The 24,692-nt window shown below is 52.0% G+C and overlaps 1 protein-coding gene across 8 annotated transcripts in view; it reads left to right on the top strand.

Annotated features, from left to right (window-relative positions):
- LOC117003782 (myosin phosphatase Rho interacting protein) overlaps positions 1 to 24,692 on the top strand; it is a 72,805-nt gene that overhangs the window by 31,590 nt on the left and 16,523 nt on the right. For 4 of the 8 annotated variants that reach the window (XM_033074025.2, XM_033074024.2, XM_033074028.2 and 1 more), the window contains exons 5-16: positions 1,259 to 1,343; positions 4,747 to 4,957; positions 5,479 to 5,638; positions 11,786 to 11,927; positions 12,409 to 12,525; positions 14,647 to 14,703; positions 15,851 to 15,919; positions 16,147 to 16,236; positions 16,656 to 16,765; positions 17,703 to 17,780; positions 21,042 to 21,627; positions 22,534 to 22,650. In XM_033074025.2, the coding sequence (XP_032929916.1) occupies positions 1,259 to 1,343; positions 4,747 to 4,957; positions 5,479 to 5,638; positions 11,786 to 11,927; positions 12,409 to 12,525; positions 14,647 to 14,703; positions 15,851 to 15,919; positions 16,147 to 16,236; positions 16,656 to 16,765; positions 17,703 to 17,780; positions 21,042 to 21,627; positions 22,534 to 22,650 (1,822 nt within the window). Of the gene's footprint in view, positions 1 to 1,258; positions 1,344 to 4,746; positions 4,958 to 5,478; positions 5,996 to 11,785; positions 11,928 to 12,408; positions 12,526 to 14,646; positions 14,704 to 15,850; positions 15,920 to 16,146; positions 16,237 to 16,655; positions 16,766 to 17,702; positions 17,781 to 21,041; positions 21,628 to 22,533; positions 22,651 to 24,692 lie in introns of all 8 variants that reach the window. The other 4 variants (XM_033074030.2, XM_033074029.2, XM_033074027.2 and 1 more) reach the window with 3 other exon arrangements.

Below are 24,692 nucleotides of genomic sequence, written 5' to 3' on the forward strand. Positions count from 1 at the left end.
AACTCCAGCAGGAAGTTGAAGGGATGAACACTTGCTTTTTCCCACTGTTCCTGAGGCATGGCATCTCCTGCCTCCCCCAGCCCTGGCAGCAGCAGAGTCAGCACTTTCTGCTGAGATTTCTGTTTCCATCCCTTATCTTCGGTTGCGACTCCCCTCGTTTTGTAAATACTTTTTGTAATACATTTTTCTACCAAGAACTTGGAATTTTGACCAGATGAGTGTTTTCATACATTGAAATTTCCTTGCCCTACTGAGACAAGTGAGGAGAGCTGATCTTTGGGTTTCAAAGTGTTCTCCCCATTCACAGTGACATGGAGCCGGGATGCAGAGCCATGTAGGAATTACGGCACAGGGGAGTGAGCTCCACTCCTGCAGGAGCAGTGGCTGTGCCCCAAACCATGGCCAGCCCTCATGGCCTGCTCTCTCCACCCTCTCCCTACACTCTGGTTCCCAGCTCAGCCTTTGTTGCTGGTCCTGCCTGCCGTGGGAGGGAGAGGCATTGCGGAGTGAGGTGGGGCTGATTTATTGCTCATCAGCCCAGCGATGGGTTTTGAAGCAGTGTGTTTGCTCCTGACTGCAGGCATTAATCATCCCTGAGCAGTCCCACTCTGGGGCTGAGCCAGGCTGGTTTCGTTTGCAGTTGCAGCACGACAGGAAGATTTCCCTGGCTGGGGGAGAATTTGTTTTACGTTCATTCTGTGCTTCTGGCGTTTATTGCTTAACCAAACCCCACTTGATGTGGTCATCTCCGAATGCTTTGCAGCAGCAGCATGCAAAGCAGGGGGAGGAGGAAAGGGGAGCAGGGGCATTTGAAGCAGGAATGTTTCCCAGTGGCCCAGGGATCCCTGTGGAGTTCTCAGAGATGCGGGGGCAGGTTGTCAGGCCACGGTGGGAGGACACAGGACTCCTCAATGCCGAGTTCAAGCTGCTCTTCCTTGGACAAAAGCGCTTTGTCTGCAGTGTGAGGGTGTTGGCATGGCTCAAGGGGACAGTCCTGCTGGAGGCTCTGTCCCTCTCCACTGTCTTTCAGGATCCTTGAATCCCTGCCCCATGTCAGCCTTGGCTGTGGCCTCACTTTTACAGAGAGCAGGGTTTGAGCCAAAGCACCGTGGGATCATTGCTATTCTCCTGCCTTATTTTAATCCCAGGAGCTGGTTGGGATGGTTTCTGGGCATTGTTCACCAAGCTGACCCTGACCAGGTCAGCATCACTCCTGTCCCTGTGGCACAGACCTCACCTTCTGCTTCTCTTCCTGCAGGTGGCTGGAGATGCTCATTGTCTATCCCAGGACGAACAAGCAGAATCAGAAGAAGAAGAGGAAGGTAGAGCCCCCAACTCCCCAGGTAACTCAGGGACACACACACTGTCACCCAATCCCTTGCCTCCCTCAAGGGCCATGGCATTACTCTGATCCTGGGGTAGATCCCCCCAAACCATTTGGATCACCAGCTCACTGATGCTGCCTGTGTGGAGGGTGAGAGCTGGAGCAAACCAGGGCAGCAGATCAGTGCGAATTAATTCCTGGTCATCACTTCAGGGTCACACACTCCTGCTTTCCCAGCTGCTTTGGAGCCATGTTTTGCCTCCTGTGTGCTGTTTTGTGGTGCCACCCCTGCACACAATCCTGGGAGTGGCCACAAAGCCACATGGTCCCCATAGGGAACTAGGGAGAGGTGCTGTTCATAGGCCATTTCGTCAGAAACAGGATGAAATTCCATCGGGCTCCAGTTACTCCCTTTGAGATGACCCCAGAGATAATGGGAATGAAAGGAAAATACGAAAGGCCAGGGCCAGGCTGGGAGCTCCGGGGGCCGGAGCTGGGCTCTCCAGGGACCCAGCAGTGGCTTCGTGCTCACTTTGACTATAAATGGTAAAAAGTGGGGCTGGCCATGAGTCACTCGTTCCTGCCTGGCTCCCACGTGACTGCAATGGGGGAGAATCCCACAGATGGGGAACGTGACCCCAAGGCCACCCTTGTCCCTGGCTGGGGCTGAGAACAGCCGTGTCCCTGAGGCTGCCTGACCTCTGGGCACACGTCCCACTGCCACAGGGGACCGGCTGGGAGGTTCCTCTGGCCGTGCCAGGGACCTAAACCAGCATCAGGGCTCCCCTGAGCCTTGCTCAGGGCTCCCCTGGGCCTTGGTTTTCAGGTCTTCTTTGATGAAGTTCCAAGGATGGCCCTGGTGCAAACTGGGCCGTGGATGGGTTTTGTACAGTGTTTGTTTGAATAAGTTTTCATCACTCCACTGGATAAAGATGTTCTGGGCAATGGGAAAAAAGTTAGTGGGGAGATGATCTTTTTATTGCACACCAAGCTGTAAGTCTGAGCCACCCCTTGCCAAGGTCTGGGGTCCTCACAGCCTGAACAGCCCCTCAAGTACTGGCTCTGGTGATGCTCCAGGGAAGATGCTCCTCCTTTGATGTTACGAGCTGTCAGTCCTCAGTTCCCAAGAAAAGGACTGTGGCATTTAGGACACCCCAGGGAGTGGATGCAGCATGGCAGGGATGCTCACCCTCTGGCTGGGGTGCACCACTAAAGCCAGGCTGGGTTCAGGAGGGGGACAGGGTGGAGATGAGAAGAGGCGCAGAGCCAGAAAAACATCATTCTGGGTTACATTTCATCACCATGGCAACTTCTTGGAAACCGTACAGGATCTGAGCTCCTGAGCACCAAATAAGGGAAGCAGCTGTGGGAAGGATGCTGGCTCCCTGTGGGCAGATGGGCTCCCAGGTGCCTGGGGATGGGGACCAGGGACTCTTGTGACAGAATGCCCTCTTGTTTTGGGACAGGCCATCCTGTCTCGCTTGCTACCCTCCTTCCAGTCTCTCCATCCCATGGCTTTCAGCCCCATGGTGCTGGAAAAAGATTCAAATTCACTTTGCAAAATCAACCTCCATGTGGGAACTGCTGCTGGATGGATGCTGTGCTGTGTCAGGCACTTAGCAGCAACCTGCAAAGGCAGAAACAGCATCTTTCCTCTGTCTCCCAGATCCTGCTGATGCAGGTGGCTGGTCCAGAGAAGGGAGGAGGATGCTGAGGAGAAAATCAGCATCAAATTCTTCTCTGTGAAATGGGCTCTCCTGAAGTTGGCTGCTGTTCAGCTTGCTCTCCGTGTGCTGGTGCAGAAAGCTTTCACTCTTCCTAAAGATGGCCACACTTAATCAGGCAGTAGGTCATGTCTTAGAGCTGCTTGTGGGGGGTGGACACCTTTGTGATATTAAAAAAAACCAATTGAATATTCCTGGTTTTTCTCACTCTCATACAGTTTTTGTTTGTGGTAGAGCTGAGCTTGGTTACAGCTGGATGCTCCTGGAGCATCAAGGTCATTTCTGACTCCCCCCATCATTTTGCATCATTCCTCTGCAAATTCCCCAGGGTGGGAGCAATGCAGGGAATACCACTCCTGCTGCAGATTTTTGGACAGGAAGTGTTAGGTGTTTTCACTTTGCTTTGCAAGCAGGTTGCAGTTTTAGGGGGGAAAAGGCAGGTTTCTCTTGCAGCTTTTGCTGTGCTCCAGCAGAGAGGTGCAGGCAGCAGGAGAGACTGGGATTCTTGTGCCTGCCTGCTGCCTTTGGGAACTGGAGGCAGGGTTTGGGGCTGAAATGTGGGATTTGAGGCTCTGCCCTGGGTTTGCACAGGGGTGTGGCAGGCTCAGCTAAGCAGAGCATGCCCAGACACACCTTGTGCAACCTGAGGCCGGTTTTGCCGATTTTGGTGCATTCTGCATTTTGGAGCTGTTCATACCCCTGAGCAGCAGAGAGTTAATGTCTCTGCTCCCTCACAGACTTCTTTTTGGCCCACATCTCTGCCTAATTAAATACATTTCTACAAATAATTACATGGGGGTGTGTGTAAGAGATATATCAAGATATATATCCTGAGCTGGTGATTAGCTTTGGGCTTGGATCAATGAAGGAGGGTGTAGGGGACCTTGGGGATTGGCCTGATCCTCTTTTGGAGCAGGGTGCCTGTGAACTCTGGATCATTTACCTCCAACACTGCATTCCTTTAGTGTGAAATTTCCCAAGGGGATATTTTTTTAAAATTGAGGTCATTTGCTGCTTGTCATGGCTGTGTGTGGAGCCAGCACCCACTCCCTGGGAGTTCCCTGGTGGCTCCAGCACAGCCCTGCAAATGCCAGGGGAAGTGCAGGGCTAAAACCCACCTGATGTGGGAGGAGGGGATAGAGAGGATGCTCTTTGCAGCCCTTGTTCCCAGCTTTCAGTTAGCAGTTCATGCACTTCTGTGTTCTCCCCTGTGTTCCTCCATGGAAAGGGAACAAGCAGCTGGAAAACTTCCCACAGTCCAAAGGGGAGTTAATTGTCATTGATTTATTGGTGGCTTTAAGAAAAATAATCTGTGAATGCAGAAGCTTAATATGACAACAGCAAAACATCTGCTAATGAACAAAGCCAAGGAAGGAGTTGGGAAAGCTGCTGCCTCTTCTGGGTCACATTCTGAATCTGGGCTGGCCAGGCTGTGGCCACCAAAGGGGCGTCATCCATCATCTGATGGACTCCAGAGCTCCTTGGTAGCAGAGAAGCACTGAAGATGATGGGGAATGTTTAAAAGGGTGTAAAGCACTGACACATGTCACTGTCCCATCCCTGTCCTGCTGGGATGTGTCATGGACAGCACCCAAACTATGTGGAACTCACAGCTCGGGGCAAAGCCCTTGGGGACCCTGAGTGTGGAGTTGGGGCAAACTCTCTTAACTTCCTGTGTCTCCTGGTTTTTTTTTTTAGGAACCTGGTCCTGCTAAGATGGCTGTGACCAGCAGCAACATTCCCAGCGCTGAGAAGGTTCCTGCCACCAAGTCCACGCTGTGGCAGGAAGAAATGAGGGGCAAAGACCAAGCAGATGGGAGCAGTGGCATGGGCCCAACCCAGAGCCCCATGCAAGGCCAGGCTGGGGCTGCCAGCTCCATGAAGGATCCCGTGCTGGACAGCAAGGAAGGTGAGAGATGGGGATGCCAGTACTGGTGCAACATTGTGGTGGTTCTGCTGTTGTTCTCCCTGGAAGAATGGGGACTGGGGACAGGTCACAGTGCTGGGGACATTTCCCTTATCTTCCCACCAGATGAGGAATGTTTTCTGCAGTGAGGTGTCCATTGCCTTGCGCTCTTGGAGCTGTGGTTGCTGCCAGGCTAGTAAGGACAGGGATGGAAATGGATGCAGAGCTGTGACTGCTGCTGCCCATTTCTTGGTTTGAAAGTTCAGATCTTTCACCTGTACAAACCTGGCCCAAGGGTTGGATCAGCATTCCCAGTTCACTGCAGACTATCCCTCCATCTCCAAGGCCATGAGGGCTGGTCTGGGTGGAAAAGCCAAGGTGCAGGAGGTAGCGCTGCATGGGGCTGGTGCCCAGACCAGCTTTGCTCTCACACCTGCCTCTGCCCTGCATGGAATCAGGATATTTATTTCTTAAAAGCAGTGCTTGGACTGGAAACCAAGCAGGGTGACTTCTCTGTCCCTCAGAGGAGAGCTCCATGAACGGAGACCGGATAGACTGCGGGCGGAAGACGCGTGTCGAGAGCGGCTACTTCTCCTTGGAGAAGACCAAACAAGACTCCAAGCTGGAAGAGCAGCAACTGCCACCCCCACCAAGCCCACCCAGCCCCAGCACCCCAAACAACAGGTACAGTTATCCCAAATCGCCCTCACAGGAGCATGCCCAGCCCTTTCCTTCCCCAGGTATCCGATCAGGCGAAGGAATGAGTCACAGCTTCTCTCTGAACTCCTTGGACTCGAAGAGCAGTTGCCCCATGCACAAGGACTCCAGCAACAGAGATGTAGGAAGGGGAGCTGAAAAATCGGGGCGTCCCCTTTCTTTTAAAGCCAGCCGGCAGTACACCACCCTGGCCGACGTTCCCAAGGCCATTAGGATCAGTAATCGTGAGGCCTTCCAGGTGGAGAGGAAGCGGCTAGAGCGGAAAACCCGGGCTCGTAGCCCTGGGAGAGAAGAAGTTGCCCGACTCTTTGGGAATGAAAGAAGGTAAGGGATGAGGGGCTCATCTCCTTGCATGCTTGCAGCAGCAGTGAGGTTGTGCCTGGATGGAGCAGCTGGGATTCACTGGATGCAGTCTGTTTTTCAGTGCTCCTGGGTTTAGGGGTGCCCATCCACGCTGACCACCTGGTGGGATGTCTTTAATAGTGGTACTGGGCAGGTGTCATCCTGCCTGGCTCCCTGGGGAATATAGAATGATTTGTGTTAGAAGGGACCTTAAAGTTCATCCAGTTCCATCCTCTGCCATGGGCAGGGACACCTTCCACTATCCCAGGTTGCTCCAAGCCCCATCCAACCTGGCCTTGGACACTTCCATGGGATGTGGCAGCCACAGCTTCTCTGGGCTCTGCCAGTGCCTCCTCACCCTCACAGGGAAGGATTTCTTCCTTCTGTTTAATCTGACCCTGCCTTGGTGCTGGGTGGTGTTGGATGCCCACGTTGCCATCAAGCCCACCCTGCTGGCCCCTCCCGGCGCGGCACACGCTGGCAGCCAGCACCAGTAATTAGGTTAGCTCTCCTAATGGCGTTAGTGCCAGGTGCCTTACGCAACTGCCTAATGAGCTGAGAGAGGTTTCAAAATGTCACAGCATTAATCTGGGAGAGGAGAGAGAGAGAGAGGTGGGTGCAGTGCCAAGGCAGGGCTCAGCAGGCTGCAAAACAGCTTAGTGTGGAGGAGGACGGGGAGGGCGTCCGCAGCGCGCGCCGGGTGCCCTCCGGGCGAGGCCAAGGACGGGCTCCACTCGCCCTGGGAGAGACACATTTGTGCAGTGAGGGCAGTGGAGCAAACTGGGAGACAGGCCCCGGGCGAGAGGGCCGCCTGCCAGTCTGATTTTCCTGCCCTGGTTCTCCTCCGGGCATGTTCTCTCTCGCACAGTTTCAGTAGGAGCTTCCCCTCCGTTTCTCCCCAGCCCCTAAAGGATTGTTTTCCAGACTGGCTTCTGAGCGCTGGGAGCAGGTCTGGGATGTGCAGCACAGCCTTGTGCTGGTGCCATCAGTCAGCAGGAGGATCCCAGACCTGGTCCAGAGTGTGTGCAGGGAGTGCTGGCCTGGGAATAAATGAGGAAAGCTTGGTTTTGGCTTTGTCTGCCTTGGGAATTGGCTTTTCCCCAGGATGGAGGAGGAGGAGGACACCACCTTGGCCATCGTGGCTGGGGACAGGGCTGAGAAAAGGTTGGTGGCTCTGGTTCCAGGCTGAGCTGGTGCTGCCTGTGGGTGACATTGTGTCCCTGCTGTGTTTGCTTGCACAGGATGCCTTGGCCAGTGCCTGTCCCAGCATGACAGAACAGTGCATTCCTCCAGTGCCCACAGTCCCTTGTCCTGCAGCACTGGGATCATCCTGCACAGAGCTGGGGAGCAGAACTATAATGGATAATGGGGCCTGGGAGAGGGCATTGCTGCCAGAGTCTGTCCTCTTTTAATGTCACCCCACTGATTGCTTGTTGGTGGGTGCCTATTCCCAGGGAAGGTCTGGTTTTCCCAGCCTGGCTTGAGCTGTTAACAGTTTTGTTTGCTTTATCAGTACTGGCAGCAATTCCTCTGTATCAGCCCAGGGCTTTTATCAGAGCAGAACGGGTGCAGAGAGAGGAGCAGGAGCTGCACCAGGCACAGGGGTCTTGCTGCCCATGGGGCTGAACCTGCTCCAGCTTTTGGGAGGGGGGTGATGGCAGAGAGAAGGGGGAGTGGTCCTCACCAAACCAGAGGGTTTGGCTGTGGATCACAGCCCACGGTCCTGGAGGAATGTGCCATGAGCAGGGATGGCTCAGTGGGTGTTCAGGGATGGCCACATTTATTTTCTCCTCTGGTAACCTGGGAATTGGCCAATGCAGGTGGTGTGGGTGGAGAGGCCCTGTGTCCTGGAACTGGGACAGCCATGTTGGAGCTCAGTGGACTCAACAGGTCGCAGAGACACTGTCTGGTGATGCACCTGAGAATTAACATTCCCCAGCACCCTGCTCAGCTTAGCTTGGCTGCTTTTAAAACTTGAGTTTATTTAGTCCCCACGTCCCTCTCATTTTTCTCCTCTGAGCTCAGACAAAAGAGAGTTGGAGGTTGGGCAGATACAATAACTCATTTCCATGCTGTGGGGTTGGCTTTTTCCCCCTGGTTTAACACCATTTGTAATAATCCTTCTCAGTAACCCACTAACATGTCTGGGAACACTTGTCCCATGCCAAGCCCACAGGCACCAGCCAGGCCTTTTGCAGATCTGCCCTTCAGCACAGCCAAATGAACTCACTCAGATTCTGTTGGTATTTTCAGCTCTTCCTCCCATTTTTTTTTGTGTAAATCAGTGCAGGTGTCAGAGCTGTGGATGGAAAAGAGTAATTTTAGGTACCCAGTGTTGCATCCTGAGTGCCACACCTGCAGGCTTAGCTCCAGATAAAACCGTTTGCTGAGGCTTCTCATCCTGTTTCCTTATCACAAGAAATATTACATGATTGAAGTCCAGGAATTTTTGTGTTGACTATTTATACCTGATGCTGCCTCCACACCCCATGCAGACGTCTGAGCTTGCAGCCACTCAGAAGCAGGAATCAGGAAACTGGAGATAATCTCCACGATTTTGGCGGAGCGGCAGAGTGCGAGTTCCCTCTGCTGGCACGTGGCAGGACGGGGCTGCAGCACCCACCAGCATGTCACACTGGGCTGGGGGACAGGGATTGAGGCCAGAGAGGTCGAACCATCTCCAGTCTCCCCTCTCAGACCCATCCCTAAGGGCAGAAGGGAACCCCATGGATGAATCTGGAGGTGTTGCGCACAAAAATCACAGCTGAAAAGAGCTGCAGGAATGTTTTTAGACAGCAGTTCCCACGTCCCAGAGGGACTCTGCAGCTGCAGGGATAAGTCCCTGCACATCTCAGGATTTCTGTTTGACAAACCTGGCTTTTTGTGCACAGTTCCAGGGGTGCAGCCTGTGAAACCACAGCTTTCCCAGTTGACCCTCTGTTCTTCTCACACTGACAAGAGTTCATGGTGGTGTCAGCCAGATCTGCTGTAGGAGTGTGGTCAAGGGCTCAGGTGTATTTCTAGCATCAGTTAATAGCAAAATTGCCTGAAATTGCTTAAAATACTTTTCTCACTCAAATTCCTTCTCTGGTGTAAAGCTCTGCTCTGAATTCTGCTTCTCCCCATGCAGAGGAGTGCTTGCTCTCCCAAATACAGGGTTTTTTTCCCTTGTAAAACTATCCTGATCATTCTTATGGACCTCTTGGGAAATTCCTCTTCCTTTTCCTGACACTCACTATCTTTCTTGATGCTAAATAATGAATGAATCCAATAAAAACAAACCCCTTTCTTCCAATCAAAGAAAATCACTGTAATGACAGCTCGTGCTGGTCTTTGGAACTTTCCTTCCCACTGCACACCCCCTCCACTAACAGCTGAGATCTGCAGCCTGGGTTTAGTGGCCTGGAAAAGATTAACAGCCTGCATGGCCAAGGAATTCCTTGGGATGAGCTTTTGTAGTTGAAAAGCACTAAATGGCACTGCAGCTTTTAAAAAGCTTTCTCATACCTGTCCCAGCCTGGTTTTGTCCACACAGAGCTGCTGTGCAGAGGGAGCAGCTCTATCCAACACATGGGGAGGGGAGGAGAGCCCTTCCTTCCCCGTCCCTCCAGGATCTCTGGCAGTAATCTCTCTGAAATGTTGATCTAATGGGAAAAAAATAAAGATTCTTTCCTGTAATCCAGATGATATTAACCCTTGGGGCTGTGATTTGGTTGCAGTGATTTATTTTTCTCCTCCCTTTTTTTCAATGACGAATGACTGGAATGATTTTGATTTTGTTTTGTATGTAGATGCAGATATATAATTTCCTCTTCTGTTCATTCATTTTCCAGCCTTGTTTTCTTCCAGGTCTTGTTGCTCTCCACCTTCTCCTGCTGTGTTGCTGTGTGACGTGTCCACCTTTACTTCGCCTGCTTCGCTACCATCTCATCTCAATCTCAAGCCGTAGAACAACCTGGTGGTGCAGCCCCTTTCATGAGAAATCAACCTGCTTTTGATTTTGTTTTTATGATTTTTTTTTTGGTTGGGTTTTTGTTCTTTTTTTTTTATTCTCTTGATTTGTTTTTCTTCAGACCTTCACCTACTAGGGCACAGACAATGTTAATTCATTGACCTTTTCCTCCCTCCTGAACTGAGACTCAGAGAAGGCTGGGCCAGTATAAAAAGGGCTGAAAAAAATGTGGTTCCAAAACAATTCCCTGTCTGTCAGTGAACACAGAACATGGATTTATGCTCCACAGCCTATGAGCAGAACATCCCAGGGAAATCAGGAGCTCTACACGAGCTGGGGGTCTGCCCACTCCCAGTTTGCAAACTGGGAGGCACCAGAGGCTGCGCAGATGTCCCCTAAAAGAATCAAAGATCTTTAAATTTACAAAGCAACGTCTTCCCCACCAATTTTGTCTCTTCTTCTTTGGTTGTGTCCTGGCAGCCTGGCTCTGAGCAGCAGTGGGGGGCCCCAGCCCCCCAGGGGATGGGATGTGCTCAGACTGGTTGTCTCATTTATAGAATTTGGTGCAAGTATTGGTTGAAAACTGAACATCTCATGATTTTTGAACCCTTAACCTGCTGTTCCTCTTTGTGGGAAGTGTTAAAAATGTTTTTATTTTGGATTACCTGTTCTCCCTCATGTGGTTGCCATTGTGATTTTCATGCACATCAGAGGCTCACACAGAGCAAGCAGCCCCAAGTTTAGATGTGGCACATATGGGTCCAAATTTTGTGTCAAGAAACCACCTGGATAGAGCTTTTTGGGGAGATTTGAAATGAAACTTTAAGCCTCACAGCTTGGAGCACAGCTGGCAGGTGCTGGTGGTGGGTTATTGCTTTATATTCCCAGTTTGTGATTGAAGACCTGAGGCTGATGCTTTCCTGAACCCGTGGGAATGCAGACTTAGACACGAGCAGGTTCTTTGGAAATTCCTCTCCTGTGGGTCAGCAAGCAGCTTCTCATGCTGAAACAGCACTTCTAATTCCACCTGTTTGCTCGTCCTTAAGAGAATCCTGTTTGGGTTTGATCCATCTATATTTCTTCACAGTTCTCCATCCTCAGAGACACCAGTGCCAGGTGCAATGGGCCACCAAGGCAGTGTCTGAGAGCCCAGGTTGTGCCCCCTGATGTCCAGACTGGATTTTCAGCCCAGTTAAGAGGAGATAAAGACCCCAGGTTCTTTAGGGAGTACCCTGCTGTGGTGCAGGGTGCTGCTCATCTCCTCACACCCTTTTAGCTGGTGCATCCTGTGAGCCAGAGCCGTGGTTTGGGGGCACCTATGGATACCCCTTGCTCCATGCAGTCCTGTGGCTGTTCCCTATGTGAGGCTGAGTTTTCAGAGGGTTCCTGTTGCAGTGAACACACAGGAGGACCCAGAACCACCCATTACCTCTGCACCTCAGCTTGGTCTGATGTAGTGCTCTGGGGTCTGGGGAGAAATTGAGAGCCCCAGTGCTAGAGGACAGAGGCAAAACTTAAACAAAAGCTGCTCCATAATCCCTGATTTCCCAGGGGCTGTAAAATTCAAAACTAAAAAGTAATTTCTAATTTTGAGAGGTGTTCCTAGTTACTGAAGAAGATGCTTGGTGCAGAGCTGAGTAATGTGAGGTTTTTCCCCACTTTGTGAGTAAAACAGTGTCAGGTCAGGGATTTTACCCTGGGTTTGAACTCTGGGTCGAGCAATTCTGCGACCTAAAATTTGTGGGGTTGTACAGCTCCACACAGTTGTTGCTCTTGTGTTTAAACCACCTCTGGTTTCCTCTTTTGTCTCTGTTTTCCAGGAGATCCCAGGTGATTGAGAAATTTGAGGCACTAGACATTGAGAACGCAGAGCACATGGAAACCAACGCGTCGGGAGGCGCTGCCCTTTCCAGCGAGACGCGGCAGGGCAGGAGTGAGAAGAGGGTTTTCCCACGGAAACGGGTAAGAAACTGATCCAAGGTCTCCTGGAAGATGAAACCTGGAATCCTGCAGCCCAGGATAGAGGGTTCAGCTACAGGGATGTGAGTTTGGAGTTGCAGGCAGCTCCTGCAGGAGCCAAACCTCAGTGTGTGCTCAGTCTGTGCAAATTTTCCTGCTCTGCTTTCTTAGCCCAGTTGTAGATTAGAGTGGAAAATCAGGCTGTCTCTTCCTTCTCCATAATACAAAGGGAAACTTCAGATCTGGCATGGCAAGACACATCAGGACAGAGTGAAGTAACAAAAGTTTCAGAGCCCCAGATATGCTTGGATATAATGGGAACAAATTAATACCTGAAAGGACAAAAAAATGTATTGCCAAGGAAATGACACTTGTTCTGAGCCTGAGATGCCCCTTAAATAAAGCAGATTTTTATGCCACGAGCCAAGAGAGCAGGACTCTGTCCTAGTTCCTGCACTGATCTGGGCTAATGCTGTTCACACAGGACTTCACTTGTGAAGGAGCAGCCGTGGGCTCCATCCTGGACGTGTCTGCGTCGCCTCTGTCCCCACACCGCCGGGCAAAGTCACTGGACAGAAGGTCCACAGAGTCCTCTATGACGGTGAGCCACCAGGGCCATGTCCCCTGACTTGGGGGAGGACATGAGAGGCCCTTCCACAAAAACTGGGCTGTTGCTGCTTTCCTCACAGGCAGCAGATAGGATATGGGATACACTCAGACTTGGAGCAGTTTCAGGGTCCTGAATCAGTGGGAAGGGTCACATTTTTTGCTTGTTGTAGAAATTAAAACTCAGAGTCTTGTGAGGAGCACTTTTCCTTAAAGTACAGCAGCAGCTTGGGAAGCAGACTCTGTTCTGGTTATTTTCCCTGGAATACCCCATTTCCTCCATGCTTTATGTCAAACACTCATGCTGTAGGTCACCCTAGAAGTGCTGGGGTCACTTCAGCTGCCCAGAGCCTCTCTTTGTCCCCATGGTATCCCCCAGCAGGGGCTGCAGCAGAGCATTTCCAGCTCACAGAGGGTCAGTCCAGTTTCTGGACTTGGAGCAGCTGCTGTGTCATGACTGTGGTATTTTCATAGGATCAGAGAATCCCAGAATGGTTTGGGATGGAAGGGACCTTAAAGATCATCTTGTTCCAACTCCCCTGCCAGGGGCAGGGACACAGAGCAGGCAGAGCAAACACATGTCCCAGTTTTCTGATGCCATTTCCTTGATGTTTATGCAGTTGGAAGTGGGTGTGAGTGGGATGAAGGCTGCAAGGAAGGACTGAACCTTCCCTCCTGAGCTTTCCTCCCTTTACATATTTCAAATGCTCACCAGACCTGGAGGCAAACAGTACAGAATAAACACAAAGTGCTCTCCTCTCCCTCACCACCCTTCTGTAGGAACAAAATAAATACACTTGCTTATCTCTCAAATACATTACAGAGCTACTGTAAATACAAGTTGCATTTTTTGTGGATGGACAGCTTCTATTCAAGGACTTATCAGAAAAATGCAGTAGCCTGGTGTTTCTGGAGCTTTTCCTGTAGACCTGTACAGCCACAAGAGTGGTTTTTAAATTCTTGGTGGGAGTCAAAAGTGGAAGAAGTGCATATGAAGTGGCAATGCACATCATCTAGTGAAGGGAAGAAAGTTATGCAGGTTTAGATTAGATATTAGGAATAATTTCTTCCCTGTGAGGGTGGTGAAGCACTGCCACAGCTTTCCCAGGGAAGCTGTGGCTGCCCTGGGATCTCTGGAAGTGTTCAAGGCCAGGTTGGATGGGGTTTGGAGCAGCCTGGCATAGTGGAAGGTGACCCTGCCCATGGCAGAGTGTGGAACAGGATGATTTTACTGTTCCTTCCAACCCAAAACATTCTATAATTCAATGCTTTACTTTCCCTTGTGTTTTTGTGGAGCAGGGCTGGGTTCCCACCACCATGGGATGACTCAAATGTGGGATGTGCTGCCCCACAGGTTTGATTGAATAGACTCCCAGACCCAACTTCCATTGCTGCTCTGGCTGTAACCCATTTCAGATGCTGCAGCTGGATTTCACACACTGCTGTCCTTTCCTCCTCCACTCTGCAGCACGTGGAGCAGCTGGAGGAGCTCAGCCTCAGGGGAGTGAAAGCATTTCCAGCACATCCTTCCATGCACACGGACAGGGCTGGGAGGAGGGGCTGGAAGAAGTTATCCCACGCTGTTCTGCTTGCTTTTTTCAGGAATTCAACATCCCCATGCACCCACATTGAAGGAAAAAGCAGGTGTCATTTGGGTGATGCAGGGCTCAGATTCCCTGTATTTCCAGCCTTGGGAACTCAGCCTGTTTTGAACCCTGCAGCCTTGCACCAATACCACATAGTTTTTCTTTCATAATATGTAATGGGTGGTAAAACTGCCTGAAGTCTTGCTAATTCCTTGTTTATCCTTTCTCTGTAATGCTGGTGTAGCAGTAGGAAATTACAGGAGAAATGGTAGGAAGGGAACAGCCTGAATAAACTGTGTGGAGGTCTCCATTCCTCCTAGGAGCAAACATTTACCCACCACTCAGTGTAATGGTTCAGTTTGGGATAGATGACCTTTAAAGGGCCCTTCCAACCCAAACTAAGAATGATTCTATGAATTTAGCTGTTGTTGGTGTCTTCTATTGCTCTTCTTGCTTTATCAACTCACTGCTGTTGCCTTCTGGGCACAGACACTTCTTCCCTCTCCTGATCTCTCTCTCCTTTCTTCCAGCCTGACCTGCTGAACTTCAAGAAGGGCTGGCTGACAAAGCAATATGAGGATGGGCAGGTGAGTCAGGAGAAAACTCTGCCCTTTGTGTCAGTGTTTGGTGCTGTGGTCAGTCCTGGTTTCTGGCAGCTCACTCTAATATCCTGGCTGTGCATGGAGCAGCTCTCAGTCCTGATGGAGCCTCAGTGTCCTGGGTAGATCAGTGTTGGGCATCTCTAGAAGTGGGAATTGCTGGTGCTCTGTCCAGGGGAGGTTTCAAAGGTGGATATCATATTGTGGGTTTCTAGGGAGCCAGGGCAGCTTGGATGGCAGCCCTGGTTTCATGTTCCTGTTCTCTATTTATCAGTCTCGTCTCCCTTGCGACCCAGCGACCTCTTTGGTGTCAGAAATGAGGCTCAGGTAAAATTTCCTGAGTGCCAGGGAAGTGACAATAAATAAATAAATAAATAGCTCAGAGGGAAGCAACTGCCACTTTCCTGCTGCCAATTCCCAAAGGGATGCAGGGTGCTCTGCTCTATTGGAGCCTTTGGAGTGGGCAGTGGTGCTGAGGCCACGTGGATGGCCCTGGCTGTTTGCAAACCACCCCTTCCCTGGATTTCCTTCTCTCCTGCTCCGCTGTCAAGTGAAAATGAGGGCAATTTGCCTGTGGCTGTGGGTGGCCCAGGCTGTGCTGTGTCCAAGGACACATCCATAGACAGCCAGAGGGGAATTGGCAGCTGGAGCAAGTGCTTTATTGACTGAAAGCTGCCTTGGGTGAGCCTGTGCTGGAAGCGTTCAGGAGGCAGATTTGTATAGAGCAAGGGCCAGGAATAGACTCCCAACTCCATTTCTAGATACTGCAGATAAAACATGAATGTTTTACTACTTTTTTTGTGCTGAAAAGGTTTTAAGTGCAGTCCCTAAAAGCCTCCTCTTGCAGTGGAGCTAATGGGGAGGCTGTGACTGCCCTGTGGCTCTCGTGGTGTCACTGTCACGTGCAGGGTCTGCTGCTTTGCAGGGTGGCAGCAAAAACCATCACTGTCCCTTGCACTGCTGCCTGTTTGGGTCTCCCCTTTCCCATGGAGGGGCCTTGATGAAGCCTTGATGAGCTGGGAGGGACAGGCACCGAGCTGCCTCCTGCAGGGTGTCTCTGCTGTGACGAGCAGCCATGAATGTGGTGGTGGGGAAGGAGCAGGATTGTGACTGCTCCATCTTTGTTGTTTCCTAGTGGAAGAAGCACTGGTTTGTGCTGACTGACCAGAGCCTGAGATACTACAGGGATTCAGTGGCAGAGGAGGTAAGTGTCTCCTGTCAGTGTTCAGCCCATTACAGGGCAGCTCCTGGTGCTCCCAGACGGACCCTGGGCAGGTCACTGCCTCCCTCAGTGCCCCCATTCCCAGATGCTGAAATCCTGGAGCCCCTTCAGGGCTTTGTGCTTCTCAGGGACCTGTTGTGCCTCCCTGTGAGCCCACCATGCTTTGGGGCTGAAAGCTTTGTGGCTTATTTTACCTCTTCCCTCTGCAGGCAGCTGACCTGGATGGAGAGATCGATTTATCCACATGCTACGATGTCACTGAGTACCCAGTTCAGCGGAACTACGGCTTCCAGATCCATGTAAGGACAGCATGGGGAGGAGGAAGAGTCCAGCTGCAGGACAGCTGATGGGGATGCTTGTCTGTGGCCAGGGGAGCATCTCCCCAAACACCCAAGAGAGGTCACTCAGCATCCCCCTGCAGTGTTCCAGAGAGTTGTGCCCTTGGGTTTAAGAGCCACTTTTCTGGCTGTCAAGAGGGGAAGGTTTTGTCACAGCCTTAGGGTCTCACCTATGGCAGAATCAGCCTGATTGCTGAGAAATGCTGATTCCCACAGGGAGTGTGCTGTGGGACACAGGGGCTGGGTTTGACCTCTGTGTGGCCAGCAAACAGTGCCCCAGCACTGGCGACTTGGGGAGGTGTTCAGGGTGGTCTTGGGGAGTTAGGAAGCTGCTGGTGGGTGCAGTCACCTGCTCTGAGCTGTTCTTTCTCTCTCTGTAGACAAAGGAAGGGGAGTTCACCCTCTCTGCCATGACCTCGGGCATCCGCCGCAACTGGATCCAGACCATCATGAAACACGTTCGCCCCACCACTGCTCCTGATGTAACGAGGTAAGGGGGGTGCAGCAGCCCCTGCAGCTGTGTGGTTTGCTGGGCAGGAGTAACTCGTCCCTCATCCCTTTTCTTTCCTCTTTCTGAGCCTGTCTGTTCCTGGAAGCTGCAGCTCTTTCTCACATCTCTCTGAGCTTTATTTGGATACACTTTGTGGGGACGCTGATATGCCGAGTTCTTCTTACGCATGCAGGTTTCAAAGAGGGTTGAAAATGTGGTTTTAATTTGTGCATAGGAATATGAAATACTGTTTCTATATCAAGGCTCCTCTGGATTCCCACCAGGTATTGTGAAACCACTTGGATTCCGTTGTGCTGGGTTCACCCTTTCCTCTGGCTACTGTTCAGCACGAGCTGCCCAGCCCCTCTATGGGTCACAGCAGCAGCAGCCCAGGGTTCAGTTTAGAAACTGTTTGGCTCTGATCTATTTTAAACATCAGCCAGGAAATCATCTTCCCTCCTCTTCTGATCTTCCAGAAAGCTGCTGCAGCTCGTCCCCCTTAATCTGTAGTAACGCTGGTGTCTCCTCCTGCGTCGGTGCCAGAGGAAAGGGACCTCGTGCGTCACAGAGTACCTTCTGTGGGCACTTCTGCCTGTGTGTACAGGGTGTTTGGCCTCCTCCCAGCTGTCTGTGCTGGCCACACTCGTACAGGCCACCTCTTCCAGGCTGTGTGGACACGGCTGCACCACTAACTGTGTCTCCTGTCCTTACTGTAGCTGCAGCCAGCAGGTTTTTGCCAGGTTTGTTGTTGATGGACTGGCTCTTCTCACGCAGTGCTGTTGACCTGGAGATGCTCCAGCCTCTCTTTCCCCATCCTGCTTAGCCCTCAGCCACTGTTTTCCCAGCCCTGCTCGAGCTCTGGTGGATCTCACAGGGGTCTCGGGGAAGCTGCCTCTCTCCTCACTCCTGTATATGTTTGATTTCCATGCAATCCCAGGAAAAACTTCTCTTTGAAACTATCCGTGCTGAAGCCCAGGTTGGAAAACTGTGTTCTCTCCTGTATTAACGTTCTGTGGTTTGTATATCTCGTGATTCACTGCATGCTCCTCCTTTTCTGCACCTCGGATGGGAAGTCCTGCAGTTTCCATTTATTTTTCTTTCTTTTCTTCCCCCCCTTCCTTTTTTTTTTATTTTTTTTCTTCCTTTAAATAAAAGCCAGAGAGAAGGGAAGAAGCAACCTGGTCTTGACCCTTGATTTCCCCACACTGGTATCTTCCGATGTGACTAGATACGAAGATGAAGACCAAGGAAATTTGAGGGGACTTCTCTGCCTTTAAAGAGCCAGATGTATTTATGGTTGCTCACAGGTTACTGCAGCACGATGTGCTCACTGTCTGCACCTGCTCTGAGCCCACACAAAGTGGTTTCACTTGGCTTTCCCTCTGAGAGGGTCCAGGCTCAGGTCCTGGCTGGGCAGTAAATGTTACACTGCACAAACAGACTGTGAAGCAATCCTGAGCTGGGAGGAGGGAGTGATGTGTGTGCTTCTGTCGTTTCCCACCCTGCTGGTGTTGGATGGAGTAGAGGCTGGTGTGAGTTGGTCACGTTGCTGAGGAGTCCTGTGCTGTGTGTGCAGCAGGGCTGTGTTCACTGGTGCCTGCCTGGCAGCCCTTGGCAGCAGGGTGGGGTATCCCAGCCCATCCCACCTGGCTTTGGGATGTCATTGCATTCCACACTGGGAAGCAGTGGGTGGAGGGGGCTGCTGGAAGGCTGAAGGACAAACTGCCCAAGGCTCAGCATGGAGGGGTGTCAGGTGTTGGCACAGCATGGCCAGGGACAGGTCTGGTGTTGTGCTCAGTGTGCTGGGAGGGCAGTGGTGGTCACCCACCCCCAGGGATGGTCCCACCCCACACACTCCTGCAGCCCTTGGCTGTGTCTCATTAACCTGCTGCTGTGGCTCCACCCAGCCAAACACTCCTTGGGCCCTAATGATGGTTTACATTGCTGCATGTGTCAGCATGGGGAGCAGATGCTGCACTGCTCCCTGCCCTCAGCAGTGCCCTGCAATCTGCAGAGGCATTAAGTACAGTCTGCTGATGATCATGGGGCAAATAGAAAATACCCCCATGAATGGAAGTGGCTGCTTGAGAGCTGGATCCATGTTGGGCTCACAGCCCTTGTGAGGCTGGGTGCCCCAGTGCTCCCCAGTTCCTGCAACCTTTGTGTGCTTCTTGCCACAGCGTGTTCAGCTTGCACCACCCACCCCTATTAAAAAAAACCTCTTTATTTTGACCTATAAACACCATTGGGAGACAAAGACCACTCCCTTCCTGTGTGATATGAATTAAATTCTCTGTGGTGGAGGAGATGTGAAATGGTTGAGCAGAATTAATAGCCATGGGGCACTTGCAGGAGATGAAATGAGAAACTTTGGGTCAACCTTCTGAGTGTCTTCACTTCGTTCCCAGTGGCCATCCCTCTGCTCCCTGACCCATATCCTGTGCCCTTTGAAAAGCAGCAGAGGACAAATGAGCTCATGAGAGAAGTCACCTCTAGAAATGCCAGGATTCTTCCACGTGGGATTTAGAGCAGCAAAATTTCTGTGACCCAACAGCATATGGCAGGCCCCAGGACCCCCATTTCTTTCCTAATACTCTTCTCCATTTTAAGACTGGATGTCATCCCTGCTTTACTTTAAAATGCAGCTGTAATCACTAACTGACTCCAGATTGAGAGCCTGGCTTTGGAGTCGTGCAGTATCATGGGTGAGGAGCAGTGACATTTCATCCTTGTGCCTTCTGGGTTTATTTTATTAGCTGCAAGTGACAGCACTGAAGAAGGAATTATCTCTGAGCTGGTTTTAGCCTGTAACTACTAGAATCTCTCAAAACCCAGCTCTACTGAGCCTGTGGTTTGCTGCTGGATGACCGTGCATCGGAAGATACTAGCCCATGAGAGCCATCTCTCCTGCTCCATCCTTTGTTTTGGGCGTGTGCACATCCATGAGGTTCTTGGCTGGGGCTGGGATGTGTTTCTGAGGTGGGAGAAGCTGTGGTGCTGCTGTTGTGCTGCTGCTGCTGCTGTTCCTGATCACTGCAGTCCCCGTGCATGTGGTCCCACGGGTCAGAGCCTGTAGTGAAGGGCCCAGTGAGCTGTGTTCCAGCTCCTGCAGAATGCTTGAGTCCCTGCTGGAGGCTGGGGATGCTGTGGTTGTATGGGAAGCTGGAGAGCCAGGAGTCAGCCTGAGCAGCAGGACTGTGCTTTGGGAGGAAACTTTTGGAGCTTTGGTTAGCAAAGGGTTCAGCAAGTGCCCACGACTCCCTTGGGACAGGCTTCCTCCACAGACTTAGCACACTGCTGTTTTCTGGTTTAATTTTGATCTGCATGTTTCAGGGCTGGCATGTCTGTATTTAATAAGCTAATACTGCATTATGGATTATCTGTAGGTTAGAAATGGTATTGCCTTCCCGTATTAACTTCCCCTGCTTGATGAGTATGTCTCCCCCTTCAACCCACCACCCTCTAACTCAGCACTAAAAATCATTCCTTGCTTGAGAAATTGGTACTTTCAGTGATTTCCATGATGTGTTGAGTAATGTGCTCTCCTTGCTGCACTCACCCCTGCCCAGTGCCAGGGGGCTACCCAGTGCCCAGGGGAGCTGCCCAGTGCCCAGGGGAGCTGCCCAGTGCCCAGGGGGCTGCCCATGCTGCCTGCAGGGCTGGGTGCCCTGGGGAGGTCTGTGCCTTCGGTGCAGATACTGCCACAGAGAAGTTATGGACCCATTAATACTTTTCCAAGCTGAAGGGGAACCTTACCCTTGTCTCCCAAGACTCTCAGAGCTGCTCTGTGCTTCTCCACCCCACAACTCTGAAGCCAGCCTGGCTTTGGTGGGATTGGTGGTGTCTTTCCCACAAGCATGTGACTATGCCAGTGGGGATGTGCATGGAGCCCCACAGGCAGGGGGCTGGAGGAGCTGTTGGAACCTCTGACAGCACAGTTTGGGGTCGCTGCCTCAGGCGTGGGTTGCTGCTTGGTCATGGTCACTGGCCCCAGTGTGGCTGCCAATGAGGAACAAGGTTGGGATCAGCCTCTCTCTGGGTGCCAGGGTGTCCCAGGAGCAGCCAAGCTTGCATCAAGGCTTTGCACACCAGCACGACCTGGGGAAGGGCAGCAACAGCTCCTGCACCCAAGGGGACATGCAGGGGGCACCCACGTGGCATTGGCTTGGGCTTCCAGCAGCCCTTTTCCACCCGGCTCTTGGAGGCATGCATGGGAGCAGCTGGCTGTCTCCAGCACCCACTGACACATTCCCTCACCCTCTCTCTGTCCTCACAGCTCACTGCCGGAAGAGAAAAGCAAAACAAGCTCTTCCTTCGAGACCGGTCCAAAGCCGAGCGAGAAGCCGGACGCGGAGCAAGCCGAGCTGGACACGGAGCAGAAGCGGAGCCGTGCCCGCGAACGCCGACGAGAAGGACGCTCCAAGACCTTTGACTGGGCTGAATTTCGCCCCATCCAGCAGGCCCTGGTGCAGGAGCGTGCGAACGCTGCAGACTCCTCCAGCAGCAGCTCGGCCGCCTTCCCCAGGGACAGCGGAGCCGCCGATGCCGATCCCGGAGAGCTGGAGCGGGAGCGGGCCCGGCGGCGCGAGGAGCGGCGCAAGCGCTTCGAGATGATCGATGCCGTGGATGGGGCAGGGTCAGAAGAGGCACTGAGGATGGAGGTGGACAGGATCCTGCCCGTCCCTGCTGACATCAAACCTCAGAACGTCCACGTGGAGATCGAGCAGCGCTGGCACCAGGTGGAGACCACCCCACTGCGGGAGGAGAAGCAGATCCCCATCACACCCCTGCACCTTGCCCACGCCGAGGACCGGGAAGAGGGGCTGGCAAAGCAGCACCTGACCACGCTGCTGGAGAAGGAGGTAAAGGGGTGTGTGGGGTGCAGGCTGCCTGCCAGGAGTCACCCTCCCTACAGGAGTGACTGTAGGGAGCTTGAGATAGGCTTAAAAAGAGCTGTAAATATTCCTCCTTCATGTTAGCAACTGGTAGGGATGCTGTAGGTTCCTTGGGGAGCTGGCAGGGCACAGATCTGCATCCATTCTTGTTCAGCCCTGCCAGCAGCTTTCAAGTTTCCCACAGCTGCAGAAAAGGCTGTTCTTATGGCCTGGCACTTCCTTACCCTTCCCAGCCAACACAGCCTGGTTTGTGATGGTTGTAGCCAGCCTGTCTCTGATGAAATGGGTACAATCAAGGTGTATCAACCAGACTACAGATTCAGGCTCCTAATCCTCTGTGCCTGTACATCTATAGAGATTTGTGTCTGCAGTTACAAACTGCCTTGAGTTGTAGCACACACTACAGAGGTTGTTTTTTGTGGAGCCTACATCAAATAGTCTTAAGATTTTTGGAAAAGAATGAAGGAGACTCAGCTCACTTGGAAGAGTTGCGTGTTTGGGATAACAAAGGTTGTTGTTAGTTGGGATTAAGGTGTATTAGTGGGAATGAAAGGGACAACTTTTTCTTCTGGAGTAACCAGGAATATCACTGAGCTGAACTGGGCTGGGATTTGCTAGGGTTGTGCCTGGCACAAGCTGGTACCATTGATCCTTTGCCGCAGTGAGCTTTAAGAATTACACTATTGCACAAATAAATTCTTTCAGAGGGGAGGGATTTTCCTGGCAAAATGAAATCCAGGTCCCAGAGCAGAGCAGAGCAGCGCTGCCATCAAAAGCTCCGTTAATTCTGCTGTGTCCCCTCCGAGCCACTTGTTCCTTATGGCTGATCCCCTGCCCACTCCCTGGACTCTGTCTCTGTTCATATCTCTCCAGCTGGAGCAGAAGCAGAAGGAGGCCCTGGAGCTCCTGGAGCAGAACCGGCACCTGCAGGATCAGCTGAAAGTGGCTCTGGGCCGGGAGCAGAGCGCCCGGGAGGGCTACGTGTTGCAGGTAGGAGAGCAGGGAGGAGAGGGAGATCCATCTTCCCTGTGCCTGAGAGATCCCTGGTGGGCTTCTGTCTGCGGTGTTTGTGGGGACATCCTGGCTGGTCACCACGAGAGATTTGACCTTCTTGCAAGCGTGGCTAATTCTGTAGCATTACCAGAGTTATTCTCATGGAAACCTCTGATACGGGACGGAATAGAAGGCAGCATTACCTGTTAGCATTCCCAAGGGAAAATAAAACAGAGCCTAACAGATGGGACCTCAGCAAAGTCCACCTCTGATCCATCCCATACTGTGTTTTGCCTTTGCAAGAGATGTTTCCCCCTTTCTGTGCCCCAGATACTCCCCTCAGGCAGTGGGGTGCACACAAGGTTTTCCAAGCACCAGCTGCTCCTGGCTGGGGATTTTGTGTGCCCACTTCATGGGCAAACCCAGGACATGGGGATGTTCTGTTGTCTTGGATCACTTTGGTGGTTTCTACTGTCACAAGATTCCTCAGCAAAGCCTAGAAGTGAGTTTTGGAGGATCTGGCAAAAGAGACAGGATGATCTTTGGGGAAATCTTTCCTCTCTTTGTCCAAACAAAGCAGGTTTTCCCAGCCCTTCCTCTGGGAATATCCATGTCTGGAGGAAGTCGTGGCACCTGCAAGGCAGCTTCTGGCTGCTCTCAGGGGTCCATAGTCTTGTTTTGTGCAGGGGCAGCATTTTGCTCAAATCTACTTGACCAAACTGGCTGTGGATCAAAGTGACCGTGCGTGGCCGCACGCTGCGCTCCCATGGCAGCAAACCCAGTGTCGATGCCAAACCTTGCATCCTTGTTTCTCACAGGAAAATTTTCCCTGAAGAAGTTGCACAGGCAGTGGAGCCAGCCCAGGGAGGGGGACATCTTGCCTTCCTTGCCCATGATCTCCCAGGAGGAGTAATTAATTCATTTCTGGAGTCTCCGAGCTGACAGTGCCTGCTTGGATGAGTTCCATTTTCACTTGGCAGAGCTGGAAGAGTAACTAACTCCCACTTCCCTGGGGCAGAGGCGTCTGACCTCCCTTTGCCTGGAGCCTGGAAAAATCAGGAATGGGGTTAAAAGCTGGATGCTGAATCCATCATCAGATTGAAGTTGGCCACAGTGCCAGGAGGGGTGGCAAGAGGGGAAGCCTGCAGAGAGGCTGAGCTACAGTGAGAAGTGACCCAAACTTGGACCTGGAAGTTGGAGAGGGTTTTTGGAAAGGTTGGAGGCTTTTGCCTGCTCCAGTCTAATTGTTCTGGGGATTTCCCTTGTGTTTCCTGGGAGCCAGAGGGATTAAAGTGCTATTGTAGAAGGGAGTGACCCCACCAAACCCTGTTGGAGTGGAGCTGCTGGGGGAATTCTGCAGCCCCAGACTGCAGACAAACATCACAGGATTTTCTTGGACAAACCCTCTGAATTTCATGTGCCTCCCCTGCCCCCCCCACCCCCATCATGCCTGATTTTGGGGAGGTTCCTCCATTGTCTGTGAGGAGAGCTGATGGAGAAGCCTGACTGCTGCCAAACCCATCCCTCCTGAGCTGCCTGGGAGGCACCAACCCCTCCTTGGCAGCCTGACCAGCCCTGCACAGCCCCCAAGCTCTGCCTGTTGTGTGAGGCAGTGCTGAGCCACCCCTCCAATGCATGTGCCATGCACCGGAGCCTCTCTGGGCTCGTGTAACCCCTCTCTTGCTCTGAGCTTCCTCGGGATGGGGCACCCTAACCTTGATCCCTACTGGGAGAAACACCAGGAGCTCCTGTTCCTGGAGAATGGGCTGGAGACATCCCCAGCTCTGGCCACTGTGGGTGGGAGGGGGCACGCACTAACCTGTCCCGGGCGGATGTTCTTGCATGTTTTTGGTGTAAAGCATGAAATTTAACTTAACATAACTGAGTGTCACATCTGTGGGCTTTCCTTAATCAGCAACCAGAGTACAGCAAGGCAGGCCAAATTCCTAGGCTTAACCTAGGCTTAACGCTGTGCTTCTCTCGCCTCTTCCTGTCTGTGTATTTTTTTTTAAGATACATAATTTCTGTCGCCTTTTGCA

Source organism: Catharus ustulatus, chromosome 16 (assembly GCF_009819885.2).
Source record: "Catharus ustulatus isolate bCatUst1 chromosome 16, bCatUst1.pri.v2, whole genome shotgun sequence".
Lineage (NCBI taxonomy): Eukaryota > Metazoa > Chordata > Aves > Passeriformes > Turdidae > Catharus > Catharus ustulatus.